Source organism: Enhydra lutris, unplaced genomic scaffold (genome assembly GCF_002288905.1).
Source record: "Enhydra lutris kenyoni isolate GAN:26980312 unplaced genomic scaffold, ASM228890v2 scaffoldscaffold9, whole genome shotgun sequence".
Taxonomy (NCBI): domain Eukaryota; kingdom Metazoa; phylum Chordata; class Mammalia; order Carnivora; family Mustelidae; genus Enhydra; species Enhydra lutris.
In genome coordinates this window covers 58,036,855-58,063,126 of record NW_019154093.1, presented here as the reverse complement: position 1 = coordinate 58,063,126, position 26,272 = coordinate 58,036,855, and the positions used below count along the sequence as shown (strand labels likewise).

General features: G+C 43.4%; 1 protein-coding gene across 3 annotated transcripts in view; it reads left to right on the top strand.

Moving 5' to 3' along the window:
* LOC111143050 (transforming growth factor beta receptor 3) overlaps positions 1–26,272 on the top strand; it is a 194,087-nt gene that overhangs the window by 80,199 nt on the left and 87,616 nt on the right. For all 3 annotated transcript variants that reach the window (XM_022496486.1, XM_022496484.1, XM_022496487.1), the window contains one exon: positions 2,849–3,033. In XM_022496486.1, the coding sequence (XP_022352194.1) occupies positions 2,849–3,033 (185 nt within the window). The remainder of the gene's footprint in view (positions 1–2,848; positions 3,034–26,272) is intronic.

Genomic DNA, 26,272 nt, shown 5'->3' with positions numbered 1-26,272 from the left:
CAAGTAGACAGAGAGGCAGGCAGAGAGAGAGGAGGAAGCAGGCTGCCTGCTGAGCAGAGAGCCCGATGTGGGGCTCGATCCCAGGACCCTGAGATCATGACCTGAGCTGAAGGCAGAGGCTTTAACCCACTGAGCCACCCAGGCACCCCTTTATTTTTATTTGTGTGTGTGTGTGTGTACAATCTCTATACCCAGCATGGGGCTCAAACTCACGACCTCAGAGGTGCCTGGGTGGTTCAGTCAGTTAAATTGTCTACCTTTGGCTCACATCGTGATCCCAGGATCCTGGGATCTAGCTGGAGTCAGGCTCCCTGCTCATCAGAGAGTCCTGCTTCTCCTTCTCTCTTCCCCCACTCTCCTCACTCGTACTCTCCCTTGTGCTTGGTCTCTCTCTCTCGCTCTCTCAAATAAATAAATAAAAATCTTAAAAAAAAGAAAAAACCAAACTCATGACCCCAGGATCAAGAGTCAGATGCTGTACTGACTGAGCCAGCCAGGTGCTCCTTTTTAAGTTTTTGTTTCAATTTCAGTTAATTAACATGCAATGTAGTATTTGTTCCGGGTGTACAGTATAGTGACTCAGCACTTCCAAGCATCACCACAAGTGCCCTCCTTAACCCCCATCACCTAATTCACCCATCCCCCCACCCTGAAAAGCATTTTTATTTGGGCTTAATTTGTGATGAAGGCACATTCATGGCACGAAGCTGTGAAACCAGTTTCCCAGAGTTGAGTGTGTTCCCGAAGTTGAGTAGGAGTAGGAGACTCTGAAGCTCTGGGGTGCCAACTACACCAGCAGCCCACTGTGGTTGGAGAGGCCCAAAGGAGAAACAGTAGGGAGGGCACCTGCTCATACTGTTCGCCCTCCACTGAGACTTCCGAGAATCAGAGGTCCAGTACCTCCTGCCTTTTGCCACTGTGACATCTTCCTTCACCACCTCTGTTTCTCAGAAAGCAGCTGGGCACAGTACAGCAGCACAGAGAGCCGCAGTGATTATTTGAGAAGGTACATACTTCATTTCAGACCAGATAACTTTTATCAGCCTCGATAATTTCTGTGAGTTCTGAAATAGACTTGGCACACCAGGCAGGGTGTCTGCTTATGGTCTAGCAGTGGGGATACAGGATTGCCTGGTTCTGAACGACATTTGCATTTTACACTGGGGCTGTGATCCTGGAGAGTACTTTTAATATGTAGAAGTCAGGAAGAACTAATTGTGGAGTGTGTCCAGGTCTTTTATTGGGTTCCGCTTGGGAGGCTGTGGTTTAGTAGATGCTGTGGTTTAGTGGCTGCTGTTTGTTCAAGTCCCACTCTCCCCAGGTATCAAATGGAGACAACACCAAACTTGCAGAGGACTATCGCGGTTCCTCCTTCTTGGATGTCCCTCTCTATCAGTCATCCAGCCAGTGTGCAGTGAGGCCCAAGTGGAATTGTACCTCAGTCATTCCCCTCTTAGCCCCCTACTGCTAAATCCAACTCCCCAGAATGGTGCCCTAATCACCAATCAGGGAGGGAGCAATTTATTTTAAAGCTCAGTGATTCATGTTACAATTATTTTTTGAGCATCTTGTACATGCCAGGTGCTGTGATTGGTGCTGAGGATACAAAGATGAGTAGCCCACTGTCTGGGAGGTCATACCAGACTAGCAGAGACAGATGTAGATGTACTGGTTGTTACAGTGTAGAAGTTGCTGAGATGGGCAGAGAAATTATGTGAGGATGGAGGAAGAGTACTTCTCTCATCTTGGGCTGTTTGTTATGGGGCAAAGTTAAAGTGGAACAGGAATTTGGGTGAAGGAAACAAGCTTGAATAAAGATGTGCGGTTAAGATGCATTGGGGTTGCTGGAGTGGGGTGGGGGGAGTTTGGAGGGAGAGGAAGGGAGTTGTTAGGAAGGGCCTTATGTGCTTGGTTAGGGAGCTTGGGCTTTATTTTCAGGCCAGCAGTCCGTAAGGGACAGACATGCTGGCAGTGATGGGAGGGACAGGCATTCGGACGGGGAGCGGCCATCCCACTGAGAACCCTGGTGGGCTGGTCCGAGCTTGCATGGAAGGTGGCTTGGAGAGCTGGATGCTTGAGTGTCCTTTTAGGAAGATGTGTAGTCGCCTAGAGACAGAGGCAGTGAGGACCCTAGGAGGGAGGGATGGGCAGGAATGGATGTTAGGATTTAAGTTCTGATTATTGGAGAAAGGGAGAATGAGGAAGCATGAGCCAAGTGTGACCAGGGTTCTACCTTTTCTATTTGAGGCTCTACTCATATGCTTCTCCCTTTCTTGGGAGGATTTTTTTCCTGCTCTCTGGCCCAAACTTTGCTATACAACTCAGGCCCCAGTTGCCCCCTTTCATTACATCTTGTTTTGTGTTGTTCTTAAGGTGGTTTTGCTCTAAGAAGGCAGGGCATGCTTAGAGGTTAGGGACTGTATCTTATACTTTTGGGGTGAAATTTTAGTTGTTAAATATTATTTATTCATACTATCATTGGACTTTAGGCAATTTATTCCATTTATTTCTGTGTTGTCGTTGTTGTTGTTTTTCCTAAGAGAGGAAGGAAGAATTGAACACAGATGTCAAACGGCAGTTTCCTCCATCCAGAGGAATACATTCGTGACTTGTGTGTCTAAAAGGGAATTTACATAATCAAATACACATCAAAATCATCTAAAAGGAATTTAGAGATTGGTGGTTTTAGACTAGGCTAAGCTTTTTTGCCATTGAGTTCAGAAACAACTTACCTGGAGAGGTTCTTCTGGTGAACTGGCCATGGCTGGATCGTCTAGGATAATTAATTTAACTGTGGCACAATTCATTGCTGTTTCTGAGGGATTTGTGCTTGTGATTCCCTCTGCAGGTCCAGAGCCCAGTGCCCAGTGTGAGTTGTCGCCTGTCAATGCCTCGCATCCGGTCCAAGCCTTCATGGAGAGCTTCACCGTCTTGTCAGGGTGTGCGAGCAGAGGTACAACAGGGCTGCCCCAGGAAGTGCACGTCCTGAACCTCCGTGCTGCTGACCCGGGGCTCGGCCAGCCCCAGAGAGAGGTAGGTGCAGGTGCCAGCTTTCTACTTACTGCCCCTCTGAGCTTGTAAAGACACTAATCTGGACAAAGAGGCCCCCCCCCCCCCCCGCCCCAGGTTTAACAAGGATGTTTACATATGAATATAAGGGGGGAGGAGGACACAATGTACACTCAAGAGAGGGATTTCAAATAACAGATTGCTCTCCGGACTGGGCAACTCTAGGAATTCTTTCTAAATAAAGAGATTTTTCAGCTTCGTAACTTTCCTGGCTTCCTATATTGGAAAGAATGTTTTTAAGGATTTCATCTTTGAAACATGGCTGTGAAAAAACAAAATAAGGTGCTGTTTTTCTGTTATTGTAAAATATCTTTCTCATCCTCTCCTGTGACCTGTCTCCTTTCTTTGCTTTGTCTTATGAACTGGTTGCTCCTGCAGGATGAGTCAATGGAAATGGGAGCATTCTAGTAAAGATGGCAGTATTTTGTCCTTGCATGAAAAACCCTGGGGGTTAGCTCCTTAAGCCATCTAGGCAGCTTCTTGGAGATAGCCGAGGTAGCGGTGGTCTAGGTGGTAGTGATGGTGATGAACCAAGCTCCTAGTGCCTTGGTATTTCACCTGTCCTCAGCCCTATTCGAAGCACTCATACACTTACCCCATGAAGTCCTGTTGTTATCCTCATTTTACAGGTGACAGCAGAAATAACTCACTTGCACAGGGTCATCACCATAAAAGAACAATGGCCTCCTCTTCCCTGTGACTCAGAAATGACCTAGATTGTGGGTAATAGTCATCATACTTCTTTTAAGATAACACACAGTTGTCATTCTTTCTGTTTTTAAGCTTCTGTGTGTCAGAGATGTTATCATTCAGGTGTTCTCTCTCCAGGGAGAGAGAAACCACAGTAGATCCTGATCACAGCGAAGCGTAGGAAAACTAACGCAGAGTGGAACTTATCTTCAAGTTTTCTTGTGGTCAGGGAAGTTAATTTCCAGAACTGTTTGTTTATGTGCCTGAACCACTCTGCCTTTTGGGGAGAGTAGGAATAGGAGAGGTGAGGTGCCAGAAGGAAAAGCAAACTGATTTTAATCTCATGAAAGTGTGCCGAGTTGGCTCATTTCAAAGACAAATCATCTAACCTTTTCAGCTCCGCTGGAAATTACTGTTAATACTTTTGGTTGCTTGCCATGGTGGCTGCAACGCCTCTTCCAGGGCAGATTTTCTCTATCCTGGTCATGTGTCTATAATTCTTAACGTATGGGGGAGACTGTGGTGGGCGGGAAAGGAGGAGGAGGAAATGCAGTTCCTGTGAAGCGTTGCTGACTCCAGCAATTCTTTAGCAGCAATAATTACTCATTTTATATGTGCCCTCTCAGAGGAACCAAGAAGGAAGAGGAAAGTTCGAGCTATTACAGAAGCAGCAACAGCAGAGATTCTGGATGTTAAATTGTGTGTTACTGTTGTTGCCTGCGAAAATAGATTCAAATACGACTGTTGAAGCAAAAGAAAAATACCCCTAGGAATGACCGCAGAGTTTTCCCACACTTGGATTTCGGTGTCAGATTAAACCGTTCACAGCAGTATGGAGGACACATCAAACTAGCTGGCATCCAGGGACATAGTATGTTCAGCGAGGGAATAAAGAGTTAGGGCCTAGAGGGGACAGTCTCCAATTTTGCTTAAAAACCTAAACATTCTTCTTCTTTCTTCAGTATTTATATAGTATAGGTATGATTTGGCGTTAGTGATTTGCAGTTAGTAATTGGAAGATATTTCGGGTACTGGGCATCTAAGGACAGTTGCGTTGTTTCTTTCTTTGGGGACTTTCTAAGAATTAGATGGCTGTGCTTCAATCCTGTTTGAAAAAGAGATGTTGGGATATGTGGTCTTTGGAAATTCCATGTGGCTCTGAGCTGCTCTCACATAGTAAACCTTGGACTATTTTATGTATAGAGAGTGAGCGTAGAGGACAGCACGAGCAGTTGGGCCATGAGAGAATGAAAAGAGAAGCAAAGAGATTGTTTCTGGATGGTAAAATGGGGGTGGAGAAATAGTAAATCTTTCTCACCTTCTTCTTGTATGACTGTGCAGTCGTGCAGTTTTTAAAATCACTTGAACTATATGACCCAGCAATTCCATTTCTCTGAGTATATACCTAAGAGAAAGGATAACATGTGTCTGCATAAAAACTTGTCTGCGGATGCTCATGGCAGTGTTATTCATAGTGGTTAAAAAGTGGAAACAACCTGTCTGTTGATGAGTGGGTAAATAAAATGTGGTCTGTCCACACAATGAAATGTTACTCGGCAATAAGGAGGAATGAAATACTGACGCGTGCTGCTGGTGAAGGAACCATGATGCTAAGTGAAAGAAGACAAAGAAGACAGACACGAAAGACCACATATTATGTGAATCCATTTATACGAAGTGTCCAGAATAGACAGATTTATAGAGATAGAAAGTGAGTTAGTGGTTGCTGAGGGCTGAAGGGCGAAAGGGAGAAGTGGGAGTTGACTGCTAATGAGTACAGGGTTTCTTCGGGAAGGACAGAGGTGTTCTAAAATTAAATTGTAGTGATGGTTCCCCCATTGCATATGAATATACTAAACACCATTGATAAATGTGAATATACTAAAAACCACTGGATTGCATTTTAAATGGGTGGGTAGTTTTATGGTACGTGAATTTTATCTCAGTAAAGCTGGTTAAAAAGCAGTAATTCAACCTGCGTATTCTAATTAGCCAATAAAGTTTACCTTGACTGTATTCACCTTTTTTTAAACCAGGATTGCTTCCTCTTGCAAAGTCACCTTACTTTCTCTGTTGTTTTCAGTGGATAACTTGGTATTTATAGCTATGCTATTACATGGTTTGTGCTAAAAATCGCAGCTGATCTATTTTGGGGGTAATAGTGGGAGGACCAGTGGTAGCCTTTCTATATGTCTCTACTGAACATAAAAGGCAAATATTTTTCAAAGTGGAATGAGGTCATTGCTCATACATTAGCAAAAGGAATGCCATATTGGTTCCCAGGTATAATTGACTTTGACTCTGATGATCAAGATAGTTGTTTTTCATCATGTCCTCCTCAAGTGGGAGGGAATTACTAAATCCACCCTCTTTCCCCCAGCTTGTTACTGGTGCAGGATGAGCAGTAAGAGCTATTGTGAATCAACCCTTCTCTAACATTTTACTAAATTCCTACCTCCCAAGAGTCTTCAGGTTTTCCCGCTGAGGAGAGGCTGCTGCTTTTCCTGTGGGGGGGAGGTGACAGATCCTACACCTGGAAGTAATAACCACAGCAGGTTGGCAAGATTTGGGGAAACAGTTGCGTTTAAGTTAGATAAACAATTTTATAGGCCAGCAGAGAATTTGTATCAAAAACTCGCTTGTTACAGGGATTTATATATACAAAGCCTTCTGTAGCAAAGCACTGTTTTACCATTGGCCTCCCTGCTGGGTTCCCCTCAGGACAGCCTAGAGACCTATAATTGTATTTTTCATCTGAGACCACACCTCTCATTTGTAATCATTGGTTTTGGAAACAACAGGCCTGGAAGTGAACAGGAAACTTGAAAAAGACTCTCTGGCGGCAGAAGGGCAGAAGACCGTAAATAGCCCGAGAGATCAGTTCTGTCTTTAAGAATAAGCAGGCATTGGGGCGCCTGGGTGGCTTAGTGGGTTAAAGCCTCTGCCTTCGGCTTGGGTTGTGATCCCAGGATTCTGGGATGGAGCCCCACATCGGGCTCTCTGCTCAGCGGGGAGCCTGCTTCCTCCTCTCTCTGCCTGCCTCTCTGCTGCTTGTGATCTCTGTCAAATAAATAAATAAAAAATAAATAAAAAAAGAAAAGAATAAGCGAGCATTGGTGTCATCATTTTCATCCTATAAAAACCAGCTCCTCTTGCTTTTTGACTTCAAAGTAAAATCTGCCCCCCCCCTCATAGTTTGGGCCCTCAGGGTGTTTCCTGATTCCTGAGAGGGGGTTATAAGGCGACCAGAGGCTTATTTACAATAACATACTTTCATTAGTTGCTGGAATGGCAACAGTTTTGTTTCCTATCTAATTTTTATTGCTACCTGCTTTTATGTGGTGATAATGTCTTTTCTATTTCTGACTTATCTAATTGCCTGTTTACCATGAAAAGCTGCTGAGGGTAAGCCCCTAGTTAGCATTACCTACGTGTATAAAGGACATGGTGTTTAAATTTATGTATTTGTCCTGACATTACAGCAGCAACTATTAATGGGTGTGCCAGTAACTGGCTGTATGGAGGAAAGATCTGGAAGGCTCCATTGTCCTGGGAAAGGGCCCGGGTTTAATAACTTTATCCCCCAGAAAGTTCAGAACCCTTCCTACTTCCGTGTATTTGCATATTCTCTGCCTCATTCTGCAGCAAAGGCTCGGGATGGGCTCACAATAGACATGTCAACGGTATAAGCAGAAATGCAGAATGAGGACAAAGAAGAAAGAAAAGCGTAGTTGTGAGCCGTACGGGTTAATGTGGTCGGTCCGACCAACTATGAAATTTGGATCCAGGCTTCTTGGCAGGCAGGGCCAAGTGGGATGTGTGGTTAATCACACATGTGGCTCCAAGTCACTTTTGCTTTGTACCTTCTCGAGGACTGTGGCCTAAAGTTGTTCCTTTCCTGCTTCTTTTGAGGGCAGGAAAGACCACAGTTGGGAGAAAGAGAAGGAAGTAAACACATTTATCTGAAATACTAACTGTTCTGCTTGCCTCTTAGCAGTTCCCTTGCCCACCACGTTACAGGAACAGCCGCAGTGGCGGTGGTGTGACGCGCCTCCTGGGGGCCCGGCCACCTCGTCGGGACTTGCGTCCTCCCTGCCAGCCCTCCCTGTCCCCGAGCAAAGCAGCGAGGCTCAGGGAGGCAGTGGACACTGGGTCTTTTGGACTCGACAGTCCAAGCTGTCCCTGCCCTTCCAGTCCACTTCCTTTTGACCATTAGCTCTTGCCTTGTTAACTGCTAACCAGTCTTGTTCGACTCCACCTGTTCCGTGAGCCAGCTGGTCTCCCACTGAGGGTTTGGGTTTCCTGCATAGGCTTGTGATAGCTCATTCCAGGGCTCCCAGTCCGTTTTCATTCCCTCCCTTGCGGCTTTGGGAGCACCGCTTTAAGGTTGGCCTCTTGCTGTCTTTTTTCCTTTCTCATTTAGAAAGATGAGCACATCAAGTGTTAGTAATTATAAAAAGCCGGGAGCCGAGGATCCTCTGTTCTCTCCGAGGTTGTTAACGACCGCACTAAATGCCACCTCCCATCTGTCCTTCATAGTTGATTATTTCCTCCCTTCCTCCCCCCATAAGGCTTTGAGCTGCCTTCACACAAGTAACCCACCTGTTCTCTGTTTGCAGTCCGTGACTCGTTGTCACCAAACTTGCTTGGACTGTATGAGAAGGGAGAACAAACACATTAAGGGACTCTTCCTCCTTTGACTGAAACAGACACATTAGTATGTGGGCTTTGTCATCTGAATTGATGTCTTTTTTGCTCACTTGGAGGTATTTAGAAGTTCAGAGATTAAACATTTTGGAGATCACTGCTACCAGTCTACTTAACTGCTTGTTCACAATCTTCCCTCTGTTTCTACAATATTAGTAGGTGGACAGCTTCTCTCTTCCCCCTTAGTTATTAAAATATAGACAGAACAGTGCAGGCGTAGGGGGAATGGGCTGTTGTCTTAACTTTACTCATCACCTCTAAAAGAACTGATATAGAATTTCAAGACTGGCTTTTTGGAGACTACCTGTGTGAGAGCAGAAGTACCAGTGAACACTGAACAGTAGCACACCAGCTGCATTCCTTCTCTGTCTGGGGCATTTTTCCCACTGCAGTTATTCATGAATGACTTTCTGATCCTAGACCTGTGTATGTGCAGAAAAAAATCCAAATAAACTCAAGGCTATTAGTGTTTCAGAGATCTTACATGTAGTGTATGCTTAGCAAGTGTCAGAGTAAACTGCTCACACCCACACACACACTGTATATTGGGGAAGTTTAGTTCCTAAACAGATACCTTCTGTGCATAAACGCTCCTGGTGTTTGTTTAAATGGAGGTTGCTTTGGAAAGCATTCCAGCCTTTTCGGTGAGATTGCCTCTGAACGGACCATTTTGTTGCAGACCTACAGTAGATATATCCAAAAGTTAAACTGATAACAAGGGACACATTTTTTAATTCATCTGAGTGTTGCTATGGAAGTTATTTCATTAACTTGAAAGACAACTGAATCTGACTGTCACATAGGATTGGAGGTCCTAAATAAGTAGGCCAGTCCCATCATTTTCAGGGAGCTGCCCCTTCACTCAAACGAAGCTACTCAGTGCCGATTAAATGATGACACCCTGCTGGGCAGAATGCAGGTGCTAGGCCAGGACTAGGTAGAGGAGCACGGTTGGGGACAGCAAGGCCACCAGATATGGTTGCTGGCTCAGCAGTTTAGAACTGGCCACACTAGTCAAGGGTGGTTTCTGACATGTTGGGGCAAGATGTTGAATCGGAAAACTACAGCTAACTCTCAAGTAAGAACTCTCCAAAAACCCAGTTAGGGACTTCTAGAAAAAGTGAAAGCAGAAATGAGAGCGATAATAGTAAACATCAGGGCTTAGCAGACAAATGAGGACACAAACTAAGCAAAGAAATTACAACATTGCTACCAAGATGCTGGCTGGCCACATCACTTAAACCCTGTCATTTATCACAGTAATGTCCACATGCTATAAAATTGCCCTTAGAAAGCACGGCTCCTGGCCCCACCAGAGGGATGGAGCCATTTTGGCATGAGGTAATGCCGGGTTGTATTCTCAACTGGCTGGGAGGGGACAGACTGAAAAAGCCTCTCACTGTTGCCTCCTCCCCAGTCTGGAGAAGAGATTGCCTTGACCCCCTCTGAAATTTGTTCAGCAGCAGCCATTTCCAGGCAGTGTGGTGTTTGTGTTTATGGAGGTTAGGACTACAGCCCTGACCCATCCTGTTGTTGCAATGGAAACTCCTTGATGTCTAAAAAATTGTAATTTCCTAAAAATGTTGTTAGAAAATGCTTTTTCAGGGCCACCCTCCACATTTGAAAATGTGACTTTTTGCTTGAGGGGCATTTTGGAGAGCATTTTAAAAAGCAGTAGACCAGGGCGCCTGGGTGGCTCAGTGGCTTAAGCCTCTGCCTTCGGCCCGGGTCATGGTCTCAGGGTCCTGGGATCGAGTCCTGCATCGGGCTCTCTGCTCAGCAGGGAGCCTGCTTCCCCCTCTCTCTCTGCCTGCCTCCCTGCCTACTTGTGATCTCTCTCTCTCTCTCAAATAAATAAATTAAAAAAAAAAAAAAAAGCAGTAGACCAAAGTAAGGAGCAGGTCTACAAATCTGAGACCCAGATGTGCTGATTGGGCAAACGCCCAGCTTGTGTGCACCGAGTATCCAAATCTCCAACTTGTACTCTCTTGTTTTCATTGCTTATCTGCTCTGTTGACATTTTGTTTGAGAATAAAAAGAAATTTACTGCTAATATCTGATTTAATACTCACATTCCACAGAAATGTTTCTTATATCACTTTCAGTTGTTTCCCCAGTGCGTTCTCTGAGTATTTCTGTAAAAATTAGCGTGTTTCATTATTTTACTTTTCTTTCTTCCACGGTGAAGAGGCCATGCATGAACTTGGCCCTGCTGATCATAGCTCCACACACCATTATATTTCTCTCACCCTTGTCTCTCCAATTTCTTAAATGAGTGAACATCGGTATGTCCTGCCTCTCCCCTCCTTCCTCCCTGCAGCCTGACTTCTGTTCTCCTGAGCTTCTCTCTGATGATGCTTTTCTGACCAGCTACTGGGTTGCTAGGACTGGGGGCAATCTAGTTTTAACCTCCTGACAGAGGAGACCAGGGCCGGGGAGTGCTGTGGCTGCTGTTCACTGTCAAACAAGAAGGTGGTGCCAGTGCCGGACTGGAGCCCAGGAGTCCTCTCCTTTGGCAGAGCTCTTTCTCCCATAGCGCCTTCCCCCCACTTTTTTCCTCCTCACCTCCTTTTTCTGTCCTCCCTTTTCTAGCATCTCCTTCTGGGCTTCAGGATGATACCTTAGCCTGGTTCTCCTTCTACCTTTGCATCTGTTTTTCTGTTTCTTTCCCAGCTCTTTGTTCCTTCTCAGGGTTTCTTGCCTGGAGTGTAGTCTTTGGCCTTCATTTTCCTGTCTCTTGTCTCTGAGGCAGCTTGTCTGTTTTCAGGGTTTGGATTGTCTCCTCCATGCGAAAGACGCCAGTGCTCTCTCCAGGCTTCAGCAGTGGAGCTCCTGTCAGGGTTCCAGAGAACCCTGCCTCTCAGGTCTTCTGTCAAGCTTGCAGGTGCCTGAGACACGCTGTGGAGGAGTAGCTATACCCATAGGGTTCTGCGTGGCCGTAATCTCGGTCACTTGCCCAGCATGTGCCTCGGGGTGAGTTACTTCATTCTCTAAGCCTCCTTCCTCATCCGTGGAATGGAGATGATAGTAGCAGTTCTTTGGAGAGTTTACTGAGGAGTGAGAGATGTCCATATGGCACAGAGGGCTGCTGTATGTGCCAGGCACACGGTAAACAATCAAATACTAGCCCTTCTTATACCTCTGAAACTGAAGTTAAACCGGTCTTCTCCTTCCAGCAGGAAAGCTGGTTATCTGCTCAGCTTCCCTGCCCATCAGTGTCACTGCTACCGCCTGTCTTGGGACTTTTGCACCATCTTGGATTTACCCATCCTTTTCAAATCCTGTAGTGGTCAGTCACCAAGTTTTATTGACATTTCCTCTGAAATGTCTCTTGAATTTCTGTGTTCTTTTCCACTTAACCCTGCAGCTTTTGAAACCAGCTTCCTGGGACTGATTGTTTTCAGTCTAACTTTTGGACCACTTCTTAAAACAATTTTCTCTGCATATTACCTCATAATTCATTCATTGATAGACACATTTGGTGAGTTATGCATTGAGAGCCTACTCTGTGCTAGGTAGACGTCCTGCTACATTCTAACTCATGTTTATGTCTTCAGCACTTATTGAGGATTGAGGGCAAATAAATTTAATGCAGTGTGACAAATACTATGACCATTATGTGTTCTAAAATTAGAAAAATTTTGCAGGAGCCCAACAGAGGGAGTGGTAATTCTATCTTCAGGTGAGGGGAGGATTCCCAGAAGAGAGCATTTAATAAAGGGCTAGAAAGTCAAGCACAAGTTTTTGAGTAGAGGAGGAGAGAAGCCTCAGTATGCACAGAGGGAAAAGCAGAAACCACATGTAGAACAAAGTTCCTCCAAGTACATGGTGTCACTGGGATACAGTTCAAGGAGTACAAAACTGTCCTTTGGGCCAAATTCTGCCTGCTGCCTGTTTTGTATGTTCAAAATTTATATACCATAAAGTTTACTTTTTAGCACTCCAGAAAGAAACTTTGTACCCACCAGCAGTCACTCCCCATTGCTTGTGGTCCTACCCCCCGGCCCTAGACAACCACCAGTCAACTTTATTTCTTGATAGATTTGCCTGTTTGGGGCATTTTCTGTAGATGGAATCATATAGTATATGTGACTTTTATGACTGGCTTCTTTCACTTAACATAATGCATTTGAGATTCACCCATGTTGTAGCATGTCTTAGTTTTTTCATTCCTTTTTATTCCTGAAGAGTATTCCATTGGATGGCCATACCATATTTTGCTTATTCATTCACCACTCTGATGCCTGTTTTTGTAAATAGTGTTTTTTTTTTTTTTGTAAATAAAGTTTATTGGAATATAGCCATGTCCATTCATTTATATATTGTCTGTGACTGCTTTCTTACTGTAATGGCAGAGTTGAGTGGTGTGACAAAGCCTGAAAGATTTATGATCTGGCCATTTGCAGAATAAGCTTGTCAATCACTGGATTAGAGGATGGGGACAGTGATGGGGACAATGGGAGCTGGGGTGGGCTGGGGTTTGAAAGTGGAAGATGAGGGGCACCTGGGTGGCTCATTTGGTTAAGCGTCTGCCTTCAACTCAGGTCATGATCCCAGGGTTCTGGGATTAAGCCCCAATGTCATGCTCTCTGCTCAGGGTAGAGCCTGCTTCTCCTTCTACCCCTCTCCTCTGCTTGTGCTCTCTCTCTCTCTCTCTCTCTCTCTCTCAAATAAAAATCTTTTTAAAAAGTGAAAGATGAGTGGAAAGGCTGCATGAGTGAGGGTTTGGACTAACCCTGTATCTCTCCAACTTTGTGTGGTATGTGAATCCTCTGCTTCAGAATCCCTTAGAGATGCTTAAGTGCAGATTCCCGAATCTCACCTATGACCTTTGCCGGTGAGGTGAATCCATTGCCACACATCTTTTTTCCTAATTCCACCTGAACTTCTCTCTGAGCTCAGTCTGTGCTGAACCCTTCCGTGATCCTTTACCCTCCTCCCTTTCCCTCTCTTCTAAAGATTGCTCTGAATCCCCTCCACCTACCCCACCCCCCCGCCACGAGTCTGTTCCTCCTCAGAGTATGGGATTATGTATTTTCTTGTATTATTTGGGGCTGAATCGTGTGTGTTAATGTTGCACACCCAGCTGGTATGTGGATTCCTTAGGGGCAGGAACCAAGTCTTAGACCTATTTTGCATTGTGCGTATTGGGTTCTTGAATGAGACTAAGGAGGTTATTCAAAGTATCACTGTAAGTCTTCTAAAGCTACTCCCCTTTTCTTTTCAAAAATTATTTGATTTACTTTAGAGAGAGATTGAGTGAAAGAGAGGGCAGAGGGAAAGGGAGAGAGAATCTCCAGCAGACTCCCTGCTGGGCAAGTACCTGGATAGGGGGCTGGATCCCATGACCCTGAGATCATGACCTGAGCTGAGATCGAGAGTCGGACACTTAACCGACTGAGCTGCCCATGTGCCCCGCGCTACTCCTCTTTTCCACAGTGTGCCTTTATTTGATTTGCATTATGTCCGTGGACTTGGTGTTTTGTCCTCAGGTCCCTCTTAACCACTATAGCTAAGCGGGTATCCTTCTTTTTGTATTACAGCGTTGATTTCTTTTTCCTGATTGAGCTTCAGTCTGCAATTTACTCTCAAGTATCCAGGGCTCTGTGTCAGTCTTTGCCCAGTCCATTTCTGAGTTTTTGTTACATTTTTCTTTACTCAGAGATTTTAGTCATCTGCTAGTAAACTAGTTAGTCCTTGTCCTCAGCTGGGTAAAAAGCTATAAATGGTTTTTGACTCCATGCTGCTCCCTTGGGTAGCTCATACGATCTGAGCCAGGTTTGCAGTTAGACCCTCACGAATGATCTGTCCTCATGATGTAGGAGGATGATTCCCAGCCAGTTCTTAACATTGCTGGAATTAATTAACCTTGATTCCACCAGTGGAGAGAGGGCATTTTACTCTACCCTCTACTGTTAAATACCTAATAACGTGATTTTTTTTATCCTGTTTTTTTGCTCAGTGAGCACTTAAAATATCCCCGCCTGTATAGTAATTTGTTCCCTGTTTAATGTGGCTTTTTCCTTTGTTTACTCTGGACTCAAGTCTTTGTAGCTTGTTTTCTAAGTCAGCTCAAAAGCTGCTGGTCATTGGATTTGGCAGCCTTTTCAAGCTTTACCCACCAGAACCCTACAGGAAGTTGTGTGTCGGCCAGAAGAGTCTGTTTATTTAGAGCATGGTGTCCGGCAGAAGCAATCCATTTATGAGGGTCTGTTCTTAAAGACGCAGGAATCCGAATCCGTGTTTGGAAGACCTGCTTCTTGACTTCCATTGCCAATGTGTGTGTGCTCTGTCCTTTCCTTTCCAGACTGCCAGGGCACCTCAGCTAAACTCGTAGTTAATTGAAATAGTCCTTTCTCTGAGCAACTTGGTCTTATCTGAAAGGCTAAAGTATCAATGCCCCAAAACTAGATAGCTGTTTTAACCTCTGAAGAATGGGATTGAAAAAGATTATTTTTAATGAATTGGCTTTTATAAGTTTATCGATCACCATTCTTAAATATTCTGATGGGATTTTGCTCTGAATGGCCCTCTTGATTTAGAGTGCTAAAACTCAGTTGAAACGGCTATACTTTTGACTCCTGGGAATGGTTCCTTGCCCACAGTCATCTGGTATTGTCTGAGTTCTAGTCCAAGACATCCTGCAATACTGTTTTATATTAATGGCATTTTTCACCTAAACTACAGAGTCCTTTGGCTGAATCTAGAATTTTTACATCCTTTGGGGGCAGAGAGGCACATTGCAGGCACATCTTCTGAAGATGGAGAGACTAGATTAGATGTTACTGGGTCTAATAATGAGCCAAAGAGAGTCAGCCATAGGATCTGGGATCACTGCAATAGCCTTATTTTTGCCTGAAGCCCAAATTCCACATTGTGCACATGAAAGTTTAATTTCTCTTTGTTGATACTGTGTACACTCATCTGATTCTGAATCTGCTACAGCAAGTTGGTGATGTGGCTGTAGGTTTTATGTGCCTAGCACTGGGCACATGGGTAGGTACTCAATATCTGTGCGCTGATTTAAGTGGAAGCCACATTCATCATCTTAAGAGGTGAGTACTTGGCAAGTATGGCCTCACTCCTACTGATGTGAGCACATGTGCCAGGTGCCTTGGGAGAGAGGAAAAAAGAGCTATGGCCATTGCCAAGAAGACTGAGAAATGGAAGGCGGACAGAAAGTGGGAGATCTTATTTCTTAGCTGTAGCTGTGCTGTGGGGTGGGTGGGTGATCTTTTAGTGCTCTAAAGTTGGATCATTCTGTGAGGCGGTTGTTGTATTGAGATTTCTACCTCCAAAAAGCTACTTAGAGAGCATTGGTTTGCTTCAAGTTGTTGGTAAATTTAACACTTAAGAAATTAAAAACAATACTTTACTCATTCCTCTCCTACTCCTCTCAATCTCCAGTAGAAAGACATGCAGGTAGTGCTTTCCTTGGGAATCAATAGTTTCTGAAGATACAGAAAAAAGCTCAAGTCCAAGGGAGCTTGGACATGTTTGGACATGCACATGCATGCTTTGGTATGAGATTTATGGGCATTTAGGGTGTCTCCTTGGCTTGACACTTTGAATCTCAAATTTGAGGGCCTTTCAAAATCAAAGGCGATTGAAGAATTTAATTTCTTTTTTTTTTTTTTAAGATTTTATTTATTTATTTGACAGAGAGATCACAAGTAGGCAGAGAGACAGGCAGAGGGAGAGGGAAAAGCAGGCCCCCTGCTCAGCAGAGATCCTGATTTGGGGCATGATCCCAGGACCTTGAGATCACGACTGGAGCCAGAGGCAGAGGCTTAACCCACTGAGCCACCCAGGCACCCCAAGAATTTAATTTCTAATGATTAGTCAGGCTTGGGCACTTTGCCTTTGTCATCTGGCCCTGGAGGACTTATGGGGGCCATTTGCTCTCCCTTATATTCTGAAACACCCCCCACCCCGATTTTTATCTTTTGCCATTAGCCAGAGGGCTCTGCCTGTTCCCCACCATTAGTTCTTTCTGTGGAGCCCAGCACCCCTTAGAAACTTTAATGCTGGCCTTTTATTGCTTTTTGAAGACTTTCTTTCTTTTTTTTTTTTTTTTTTAAGATTTTATTTATTTGACAGAGAGAGATCACAGTAGACAGGCAGATAGAGAGAGAGAGAGAGAGGGAGAGAGGGAGAAGCAGGCTCCCCGCTAAGCAGAGAGCCCGATGCGGGACTCGATCCCAGGACCCTGAGATCATGACCTGAGCCGAAGGCAGAGGCTTAACCCACTGAGCCACCCAGGTGCCCCCTTTATTGCTTTTTGTATGTTAGTGCATGTGTTGCTGTTTTGTTTCCTGCTTTCATAGCGCTTGAAGATTCCACTCTTTTTCTCCCCTTATCATTGCTGTTAAGATAGTGAAAATGTAAATGAAATGGTAATACTGCCATTGTGAACAAGTCTTTCTCTGAAAAGATTTTTTGTTCATTTTTAATGCTGTAAATATCTAATTCCCAGTGTTTTAGTTGGAAGCTGTTCAAATTTCCCAAATCATAAAATCTTTCAGAACTCCTCCAAGTTACTTTTTCTTGATTCCATTCTCCTCCTTTTTTCATTAAAAAAAAGGAGAAAAGGAAAAAAAAAAACCCAGCTTATTTTCAAATAGGAAAATGACCTCTGTTTGTTAGAGACCAGAATGATCTGGACCCCTGACTTGCTCTTGAGTTTTTTTGTTGTGTTTTGGAGCTGTGTACAGGGGTAATACTCAGTCCTGTTTTTGCTGTGTATTTTTATATACATTTCCTAAACACTTTCCCTGGCGTGGTCCTATGACTGTGTATGTGTCCTACATGTGTTTCCTATTTTTTATGACTCATACTTACAGTACTCATAAAGATTTATCCTTTATCTTGGCTCTGAGTAATGAGTCCACTTGCACATTTCCAGCAGAGATGTGGGTTGGGACTTTTGTATTTAATCTTTCAGGGGAGGCCTCTTGAAGGCCTGGTGCAGGAAGCATGACCTATTCAGCTGAAGGTACTGCTCACTTTTCCTCCTCGAGGGAGCAGTCAGCTCAGTTTTTGTGGATTTATTAATTTGTATTTTCCCACTTTTCCTTTCTCTTTGCCCCTTTTAGCCATTCTTCTGCTTATAGTGAGACCACCAGAAGACGACTAATGGAACAAAGGCTCTGCTCCTTTTCCTTGCTGGTAACCGTGTTAAAGGGTTTGGTGGAGGAAGAAATGGAAATGAAATGAAGCTGAAATGAGATCTGTATTACATGTGGTAACAGACACGCAGGGGGTCTTCTTGGGTTCAAATAAACATTCAGACCCAAGAGACTGTCACAGGGCACAGGTGGCTTTAGCCTACTTAAAAAGATACAAGATAGGGACCATAGCTTGTAGCAGGCAGCATGGCATTCCTCTTTTTTGGATGCCTTGTGGCTGCCTACACATCAGCTTGTGTAGCCACCCAGAGCTCTCTAGTTGATGGCTCAAATGCCAGGAGACCTACATGGGGGTGTGTGTCTATGTATGTGTGTCTTGCCCTGGTTTAGAAACTTTATACCTCCCAGGAGCTAGTAGGCAGCTATGCTCATAGGAATAATTTCCGTGGTGCCCATGAAGGAAATGCTCAATTTGTAAGAGTCACTTGCTCTCAGGGAAGCCCCCAGATCTCTCCTCCTAGGCCGTATTTTTAATCTTTCCAATCCTAGTATAATTTTCCAGTTAAGGATAATTTTTCACCATAAGGAACTTGGCCTTTTATTGTAATTGACATATTATTTTAGATTACGGGGGTTACAGAGTTAAGAACGTTAACAGAAGACCCAAATTCTCACGGAAAGGAGGGATACATTTTGCTAATTCTTTGTCTGCACCTGTGATAGGCTAAATAATACCTCTCAAAGATGTGCCCACATCCTGTTCCCCAAGATGTTCCTCTGTGAATGGTTTATAGAGCAAGTATTTGCAAATGTGGCTGATTGAAGGATTTGGAGGTGAGAAGATTCTCCTGGATTACCCAGGTAGCCTCTCAATGCTATCACATGTGTCCCTGTAGGACAGATTTGACTTACAGAAGGGGAGAAAGAGACGGCCACATGACTGTGGAGGCCAAGACAGGAGCGACGGGACCACAAGCCAAGAAATAACAACAGCTGTGAGAGGCTGGAGGAGGCCAGGAGAGAATGGTGTTCTTGAGACTCTGGAGGAGGCACAGCTCTGCCAACACCTTCATTTGGGCTCAGTGATCTGATCTGGCTCAGACTGGTCTTGGATGTCTGGCCTCCGGGACTATGAGAGAATACATTTCTGTTGTTTTAAGCCATCAAGCTTTTAGTAGTTTGTTACAGCAACCACAAATTGCCGATACTCTTCCTGTGTCTCATTAGCTTGGAAGACTGTTTGAGTTGGATGTAGTTTCCCTGACCCCATGTTGTTCACTGCTACACTGAACAGACACTGTAAAAGACACTGTCACTTAGTTGCCAAGGCCAAAAACATTGGCGTTACCCATGACCACCTAAGTTTTCTCAGATGTCACATCCAGTCTTGTTTGTTCTACTGTAAAAACAGATTCTGAATCCGCCTCTGCTTGACACCACCTGCCCCCCAACACCAGTCCCCACCACCACCTCCAGGAGACTGTAGAGCCACCATCACAACTTTGTTTGAGACGCAGTGAACTCCCCAGATCCTTCAGAGGACAGGGTCCGCTGGAGCTAGAGTGCCTGTGTTGGAGGCTTCACTACGCTATTTATGAGCTGTGTGGCTCTGGGCAGGTTTTTAAATAACAGTATCTGCTTCATAGATACCATGACAATAAAATAGTTAAACTGTGACGAGTGCTTTGAACAGTGCTCGGGCTTTAAAAAGCACTCAGTGAGTGTTAGCTGCTGTCATTATTAACTAATAAGATCTATTCTCCACACAGCAGCCTCAGTCAGCCTTTTAAAACTAAAGTCTGCTAACAAAACTCGCTAATAACTCCCTGCAGTGGCTTCCCATGACTCTTAGAATACAGTCCCCAGCCCGCACTACAGTGGTCACACCCTCTCCCACCTTCATACCGATCTCAATGGGCGCACTTGTTGGCCCTGATGTTCTCCAGAGGCTCACAGCACACTCCTGCCTCCCATCCTCTGCCTGCAGCAATTCTCCCTCCCTTCATCCAGTCCCTGCCCAGCTGTTACCTCTGCAGAGAGGCCTTCACTGACCACCTCATTTAAAATAGTCATTCTCACCCCTGCTGTCTCCAAATCCGGTTTTACTCTTTTAAAATAACTCCTATCATCTGATAAAATAGCACCTGATATTTATGTTTAGACATGTTTATTGTCTGACCTTCCACTAGAATATCCATGAGATGTCTTACTTTGTGCACTGAGATTGCCAGGAATTAGAACATGCCCAGCATATAGTAAGCACTCAATAAATAATGTGTGAAATAAATGCTTGAATGAATAAGTGCATGTGATGATTTTAACAGTGTAGTTTTATTCAGTAAACTGTTTGCCATTTTTTATTTGGGAATTCTATTTTGGAAATAGTTATATTTTCTGGAAAATCTGGTTATTCATATTAGTATGTTTGGCTCAGTCATAAAGTAATGTTTCCTAATTCAGGTTTCAAGGTGTGGAAACAGAATACTGAATTGTACTAGATCAGGATCTTTTTTACTCAAACTTGACCAAATCTGTAGAACCATAAGAGTCTCAGTTTCTTCATTTGTCAATGAAAAGAGGTTGGGCAGAATGAGATCTAATATTCCTCTCACCTCAGTGTTTTGGGTTTCTTTTCTTCTCTTCTTTTTTTTTTAAGTCTGCATTGAGAGTTAAGGTTACATTTGTAAATATAGTTAGTCCACTCCTTCAGACTGAAAGTACAGACTTTAGTACAAAATACCAATTGAAATGTAGAATAAAAGTGTTTCTGGAATTGTTAAACTAGAAAATATCTTTAGAGAAACCCTCACCATCCAGTAGAAACCTCCTAATAACTAAAATGTAAATTAAGGGTATCCGATACCTTCTTATGTGTGTGGGTTTTTTTTTTTTTTCTTTTTTTTTAAAGAGAACCTGGATTAAGTAGGATTTACAGATCTGGGACAAATCTGGCCTCAAAATACTTGGGAAGATGCTTTTGAGTTTCACCGCTTAGATCTTACTGCCTCGTATAATAGAAATTTCATGATTTTCTAAACAGTTCTACTGTTTTATCCGGACAGAGTACACACAAAGAATCTCCCCCTCTCTTTTATTTAATGAAGTACAGAAGACTAGAGAAACCAGTAATTTCAGTTTCCCTGAGCGAAGGCCCCTCCTCACGTAATTAGACCAGGCAGCTGGACAGTTAACGGCAGCAGCCTTCGTAGACGCCGTGCAAAGCATTGTGGGAGCGAGGAAGGCAGGAGCTCATGGAGCTCGTGCTTGGATGTGCAGCGCAGGGCAGAGAACAACACCTGTAAACAGAAAGGACATAGACATAGAAACATATTATTGCCCTAAACACGCATGATAAAAACGTAACCAAATAGACTTAATCAAGTACAGCTGGGCCGAGATAAACACATAAGTGCTAACGAATCAGGCATGTTGGAAGGATGTGGGGCTGGGGGAGGCATGTTGCTGGAGTAATTGGAGTCAGGTGTGTTAGCCTGGCAACGTTTTTTGGAGGTGAGAATTTGGAGAGGTTTGAAATAGGGATGTGGTTTGGCTAAGGTCTAGAGGGAGAATTTTCCATGACTAGGGGAGGAGGCTGGTAAATAAAATAGAGCCAAGCTGAAATACGTTGAGGACAGCAAGTACCTTGGCAGCTGTGAAAGCTTGTGGCTGATAGCCTTGCCTGTTGGTGTTTATGGTGGGAGAATGGGCTCAACTGTGTACTCCGGTCTTCAAAGCTAGATGAACGGATGTAATCTTTATCACTGGAAGAGGCAATTTAGATTGACCTCTAAAGATAAAATGTTTGTCCCAAACCTCCCAGCCATAGATTGGAGAAAACCTCTAGCTTTACCTCATAATCTGGTGACTTCAGCTGCCCGGGAAGGACTTCATGGCTTTCTGGGTGCCTTTTTCTCTGGAGGCATATTCCAGATGGAAAGTCAGGTGACCGAGTTTCTGTTATACAATTTGGGGACTCACCTGTGAGTAGATGAGGTGTTGGGGTTAGTTAGGTGTGGAATGAATGTGGTATTCTCAGGACCATTCTTGGTTGGATTCTGATGTCCCCAGAATTGCAGTAAAATTTAGGGTGTTAAGAGGCCCGCCCAGGTCAGCCTTGTGCAAAGGAACCTGTGGTGATGGTTGAATTTGTGCTGTCCGAGTTCTGTCTTTTGGGCCTAGTCTTTAATGAGACCCAAATCCCCAATGTTGAGGGAAAGGCTGGGCAATGGCAGAAGAACTTTTTTTTTTAAAAGATTTTATTTATTTATTTATTTATTTGACAGAGAGAGAGAGAGAGAGAGAGATCACAAGTAGGCAGAGAGGCAGGCAGAGAGGAGGAAGCAGGCTCCCTGCTGAGCAGAGAGCCCGATGCGGGCCTCGATCCCAGGACCCTGAGATCATGACCTGAGCTGAAGGCAGAGGCTTAACCCACTGAGCCACCCAGGCGCCCGGCAGAAGAACTTTTGAGTTCATCAGGAAGCCAGGTGGCTGAGGATCAGGTATGCAGATGTCCTAAGTTTGTCATCCTGCTTCGTGGTCCAAAGACCTATAAGCAGGAGGTAATGGTACCACTCAAATCAGGGCCAAAGCCGAACACTGGCAAGCTGCTTCATAGAGGATTATGAAAACTGGCATTTTGCTCAGCTTTCTCAACACCCCTGCAAAGGACTTCTTAGTTCTAGTTTACAGGCATAGAAATTGAGGCTGAGAGAGATTTCTCTTCCCTCGGTTGGGAGCTAGGAAGTAGTTGGCTAGCCCAAGCTTGAATCTGCATCACATACTTCCTGGAGATGGGGTCAGTGTGCAGTGAGTAGCTGTGGGCAAGGTGGGTTTTCCCAAGCTTTAGCCATTTATTCAATCATTAAATCAGTATTTATTAAACACCTGTTATTGTCAGGCACAGTGCCAGGCATCGGTCCCGACACCCCCATCTTGAGAATTATCAAAGGTAGCAAAGATACAGTGGAAAGTGAGTTCTCCCCCCTGCTCTTGCTCCCACTTAGATGATCTCAGCCTCTTTGCTCTCTTTAACCATGAGCTTCAATACTGCTTCCGGTGTTGTTTGTTGACTCAGTGCTATTAGGGGTGAGTCTTTGAACTACAGTGAAAGAGCCATCTGGTGAGTATTACATATAAATAGTTGGGTTGTATCTGTAGGTTAAGAGCTTAGAGAGAAGGGCAGGTTAGGGTGTCCTGTTACTAACAATAGTTCTGTTCTATACAAACAACTCACTCTACTGGATTATCTCTGCCAAAATATTACCAAATAGCTTGGAAACAGGTTAGTGTTTTGCCCTTTAAGGATAAAAAGACCATGGAGTTGAATTTGGAAAGCAATCTTGGAAAATGTTTCAATAAAACAGTATATCATTCACATGCCCCAAAATTCAGCACTGCGGGGCTCCTGCTGGCAGAATCAGGTGAACTTTGAAATATATTATGACTTGATCTTGAATTCTTGCATATTTTAAGGAGGCTGAAAGTACTTTTTGTTTTATTGGCAATGACCTTTTATCAGAAATACCTTGCAGATACACTTTAGGTAGAAGCCAACAGGCTTTAACTTTCTGTATCTACAGCTGCCTTCTTTTCCCTTCAATTTTGTATAAAAGCATAAATGGAGGGATTTCTCAGCATCATGTTGTGGAGTCTACCCCATATGTTGATTCATCTGTCCTTTGTCTTTGATACATCGATATATTGATTCATTCTAAAAATGTCTGAGTGTTTACCATGTGCAGGCATTGTCCTAGGACTAGAGATACAGTGGTAAATAAAGCAGAGTTTCAGCTTTCTCAATGCTTATGTGGTTTTGAACACAGAGTACTCATTCAAGTGATAAGAAGGGGTTGTTGTTAGGGTGGTTAGGAAAGGCTTCTTTGAGGAGGTATACTTGAACAGAGACTTTAATGATGGAAATGAGCCATGCACAGATCCAAGGGAAGAATGGGCCAGATAAAGGGCCTGATGAGGTCAAGGCCCTAAGCTTGGAAGAAGCCTGTTAGAGGTAAGTAAGGAGGCTGGGGTAGCTGCACTAGAGTGAGCAAGGAGGAAAAACAATAGGGGATGGAGTTGGTTAAGGGTCAGATCATGTGATCCTTTGCAGAGGGAGAAGTTGTTTCATATGTTTCTGTGTTCTTTTATCCAATGGCAAAAAATGCTTGCCCTGAATTCTGAAGACTAGGGAAGGCCTTCTTTCCCCAAAGCAGAGAATCAGTTCTGTAAGGAGAGATACAGTTCCATTAGCAGGATAAGTAGAAGCTAGATAACTGGAATGGTTATTTGGGTATTAGTCCCAGTGATGCCACAATCATCTGTGCAACTTGGGCATGCCAGTCTCTCTCTGGGCTTCGATTTCCTCATTTACAACAAGTATTTGGTTTTTTTTGTTTGTTTGGGTTTTTTTTGGTTTGGTTTTTTTTTTTAAAGATTTTATTTATCCACTTGACAGAGATCACAAGTAGGCAGAGAGGCAGGCAGAGAGAGAGAGGGAAGCAGGCTCCCTGCTGAGCAGAGAGCCCGATGCTGGATCCCAGGACCCTGAGATCATGACCTGAGCTGAAGGCAGAGGCTTTAACCCACTGAGCCACCCAGGCACCCCTACAACAAGTATTTGGAGTAGAATATCTCTAAAATCTCTTCCATCACTAAAAATCAGTGGTTGTATTACACAAATTTCATTTTGTGTCTTACCCTTTTGCTTCTTGCAGAATTTTATCACCCCTGGTTGCAGTAACCAAGTCTACTGATTCTAAGTTCACCGCTCTCCCTTTTCTTTTGCTTCTGGGGTAACCAGTAAAATATTTGGGGGAAAAAGTGGCAGGAAGAAGTAAAAAAACGTGGAGGCAAAATGAGAGAACTTCATAATTTTGCACCTTGGATCCAGAGCTGGCCAGTGTGCCTAACAGTGACCATTTGGGACATTACCCATTGGCCTGAAAGAATTCCCAGTCACCAAATGAGTCAATTATAGTGACTGAGACTTGTTCTCAGCCCAGTGATTTATGGTTTAATCAAGAGCAGCCGTTGTCTTTATTAAGGAGAATTAGCCCAGAAAAATAGGGTTTTTAGAACTTGACAATATAATAATGTTGTTTGCATGACTCTTTTGTTTTAAAATTGTATTTTTATTTAGTGGAAGTTTTGTATTTCAATAGAAAATAGAAAAATCTGCCAGTCTTCCTGAAATGCAGTATAAATCATGAAGCTCTCTCATTGAAAAGTATGTCTAGAAGAAATTAACAAGAACCAGATAAATTAACTTGTTTTATGACTATTGTCTTGTCAACACTACCTATTTTAGAAGACCACTATAACTCTTGACTTATCCTTAGGTTTAGCTTTGAGTATTTCATGATTTATTTTGCTTCTGCCAAGTATAAAGGACTGCAGGGCATACACTGACCCAAAGTTAAAGTAAAAATTTAAGAAGAAGAAAAAATGAAGGAAAGAAATTCTCTAAAGCATGTTCACACTGGTCTGAAAAGTTCAATAAATTCATTTTGGAATATTTTCAGTTCTTGAAAGAAGAAAAATCTTCTATTCTGTTCTTTTGTATTCACTTTGTCAGATTAAACTAAACTTTGTCAGTCTTATAATTGAGTACACAAATCATTTAGTGGGACCTGGCATTTCTGAATAGATGACTCAGTCACATCAGGCCATTTTTTTCTTGTCACCTGCATCGGTTCCTAGGGATTTGTCTTAAAGTTGCTCAGATATCTATAGGCGTTGGTCTAGCTTCTCCATTTATGGGGAAACTGAATCCCAAAGTAAGATAGCAGAACTTTCTTTTCCCCACAAATGAATGAATATCACACTGAAAGGAATACAAGATTGGGAAGCATTGGTGTTTGTAGTTTATAGTGAAAGTTACTTTTCTCTATTTCTTAGGCAAGAATAATTAATTACTTCTCCCTGATGGCAAGCAACAGTTCTTTTTTTTTTTTTTTTTTTGTAAATCAGACCATCATATTTTCATTCCAAAGCTACTTACCAAGAGCTTACTTGGAGCTTACTTGCTTGCTTTTTCAAAAAGAAGATCATAGAGGTCATGACCCAAAATTGTTTCAGGTGTGTACTGGAAACTTATTGTTAGTTCTTGCCAAGACTTAGGGCATCTCAAGAAGACATTCCTAGGGTGGAGAATGTCAGAGTTGTTTTTCTTTAGGGACAGTAAGAGAGAGAGAGAGAGAAAACTGTCAGACTTATTTCATGTACTGAAGAGAACTAAGGGTTGGAGATAAAGATTTTTGCATATAGCCAGGACCAGAATTACCAGGCCCAATGAGCTGGTCCTTCTAAAAGTGCTCAAGGCAAATAACTCAGAGTAGTTTCCTGATTCATTGATTATGGTTAAAATAGACCCCAAACTCAACAAGTGTTTATTGAGGGCCTGTGAGCTGGGAACAAACCCATGGAACAAATTCTTTAGATCTGGGATGCTTGGTTTGAGGACTAAAGTTTAATTTCCTTACTTTGTGAGATACTCCTTGGGAATTCAGTAGCAATACCATATATATAAAAGTTGGAATGCGATCCAAAAATGGGATTTTGTTTTAAGCTCTATTATGATATATATTCTTTTGGGCAAATAAGTGAGGTAATTGGAGTGGATTTAATAAATCAATGCATTAATGTGATTTAAGTGATACTTGATATGCCAGAAATTGATGTAC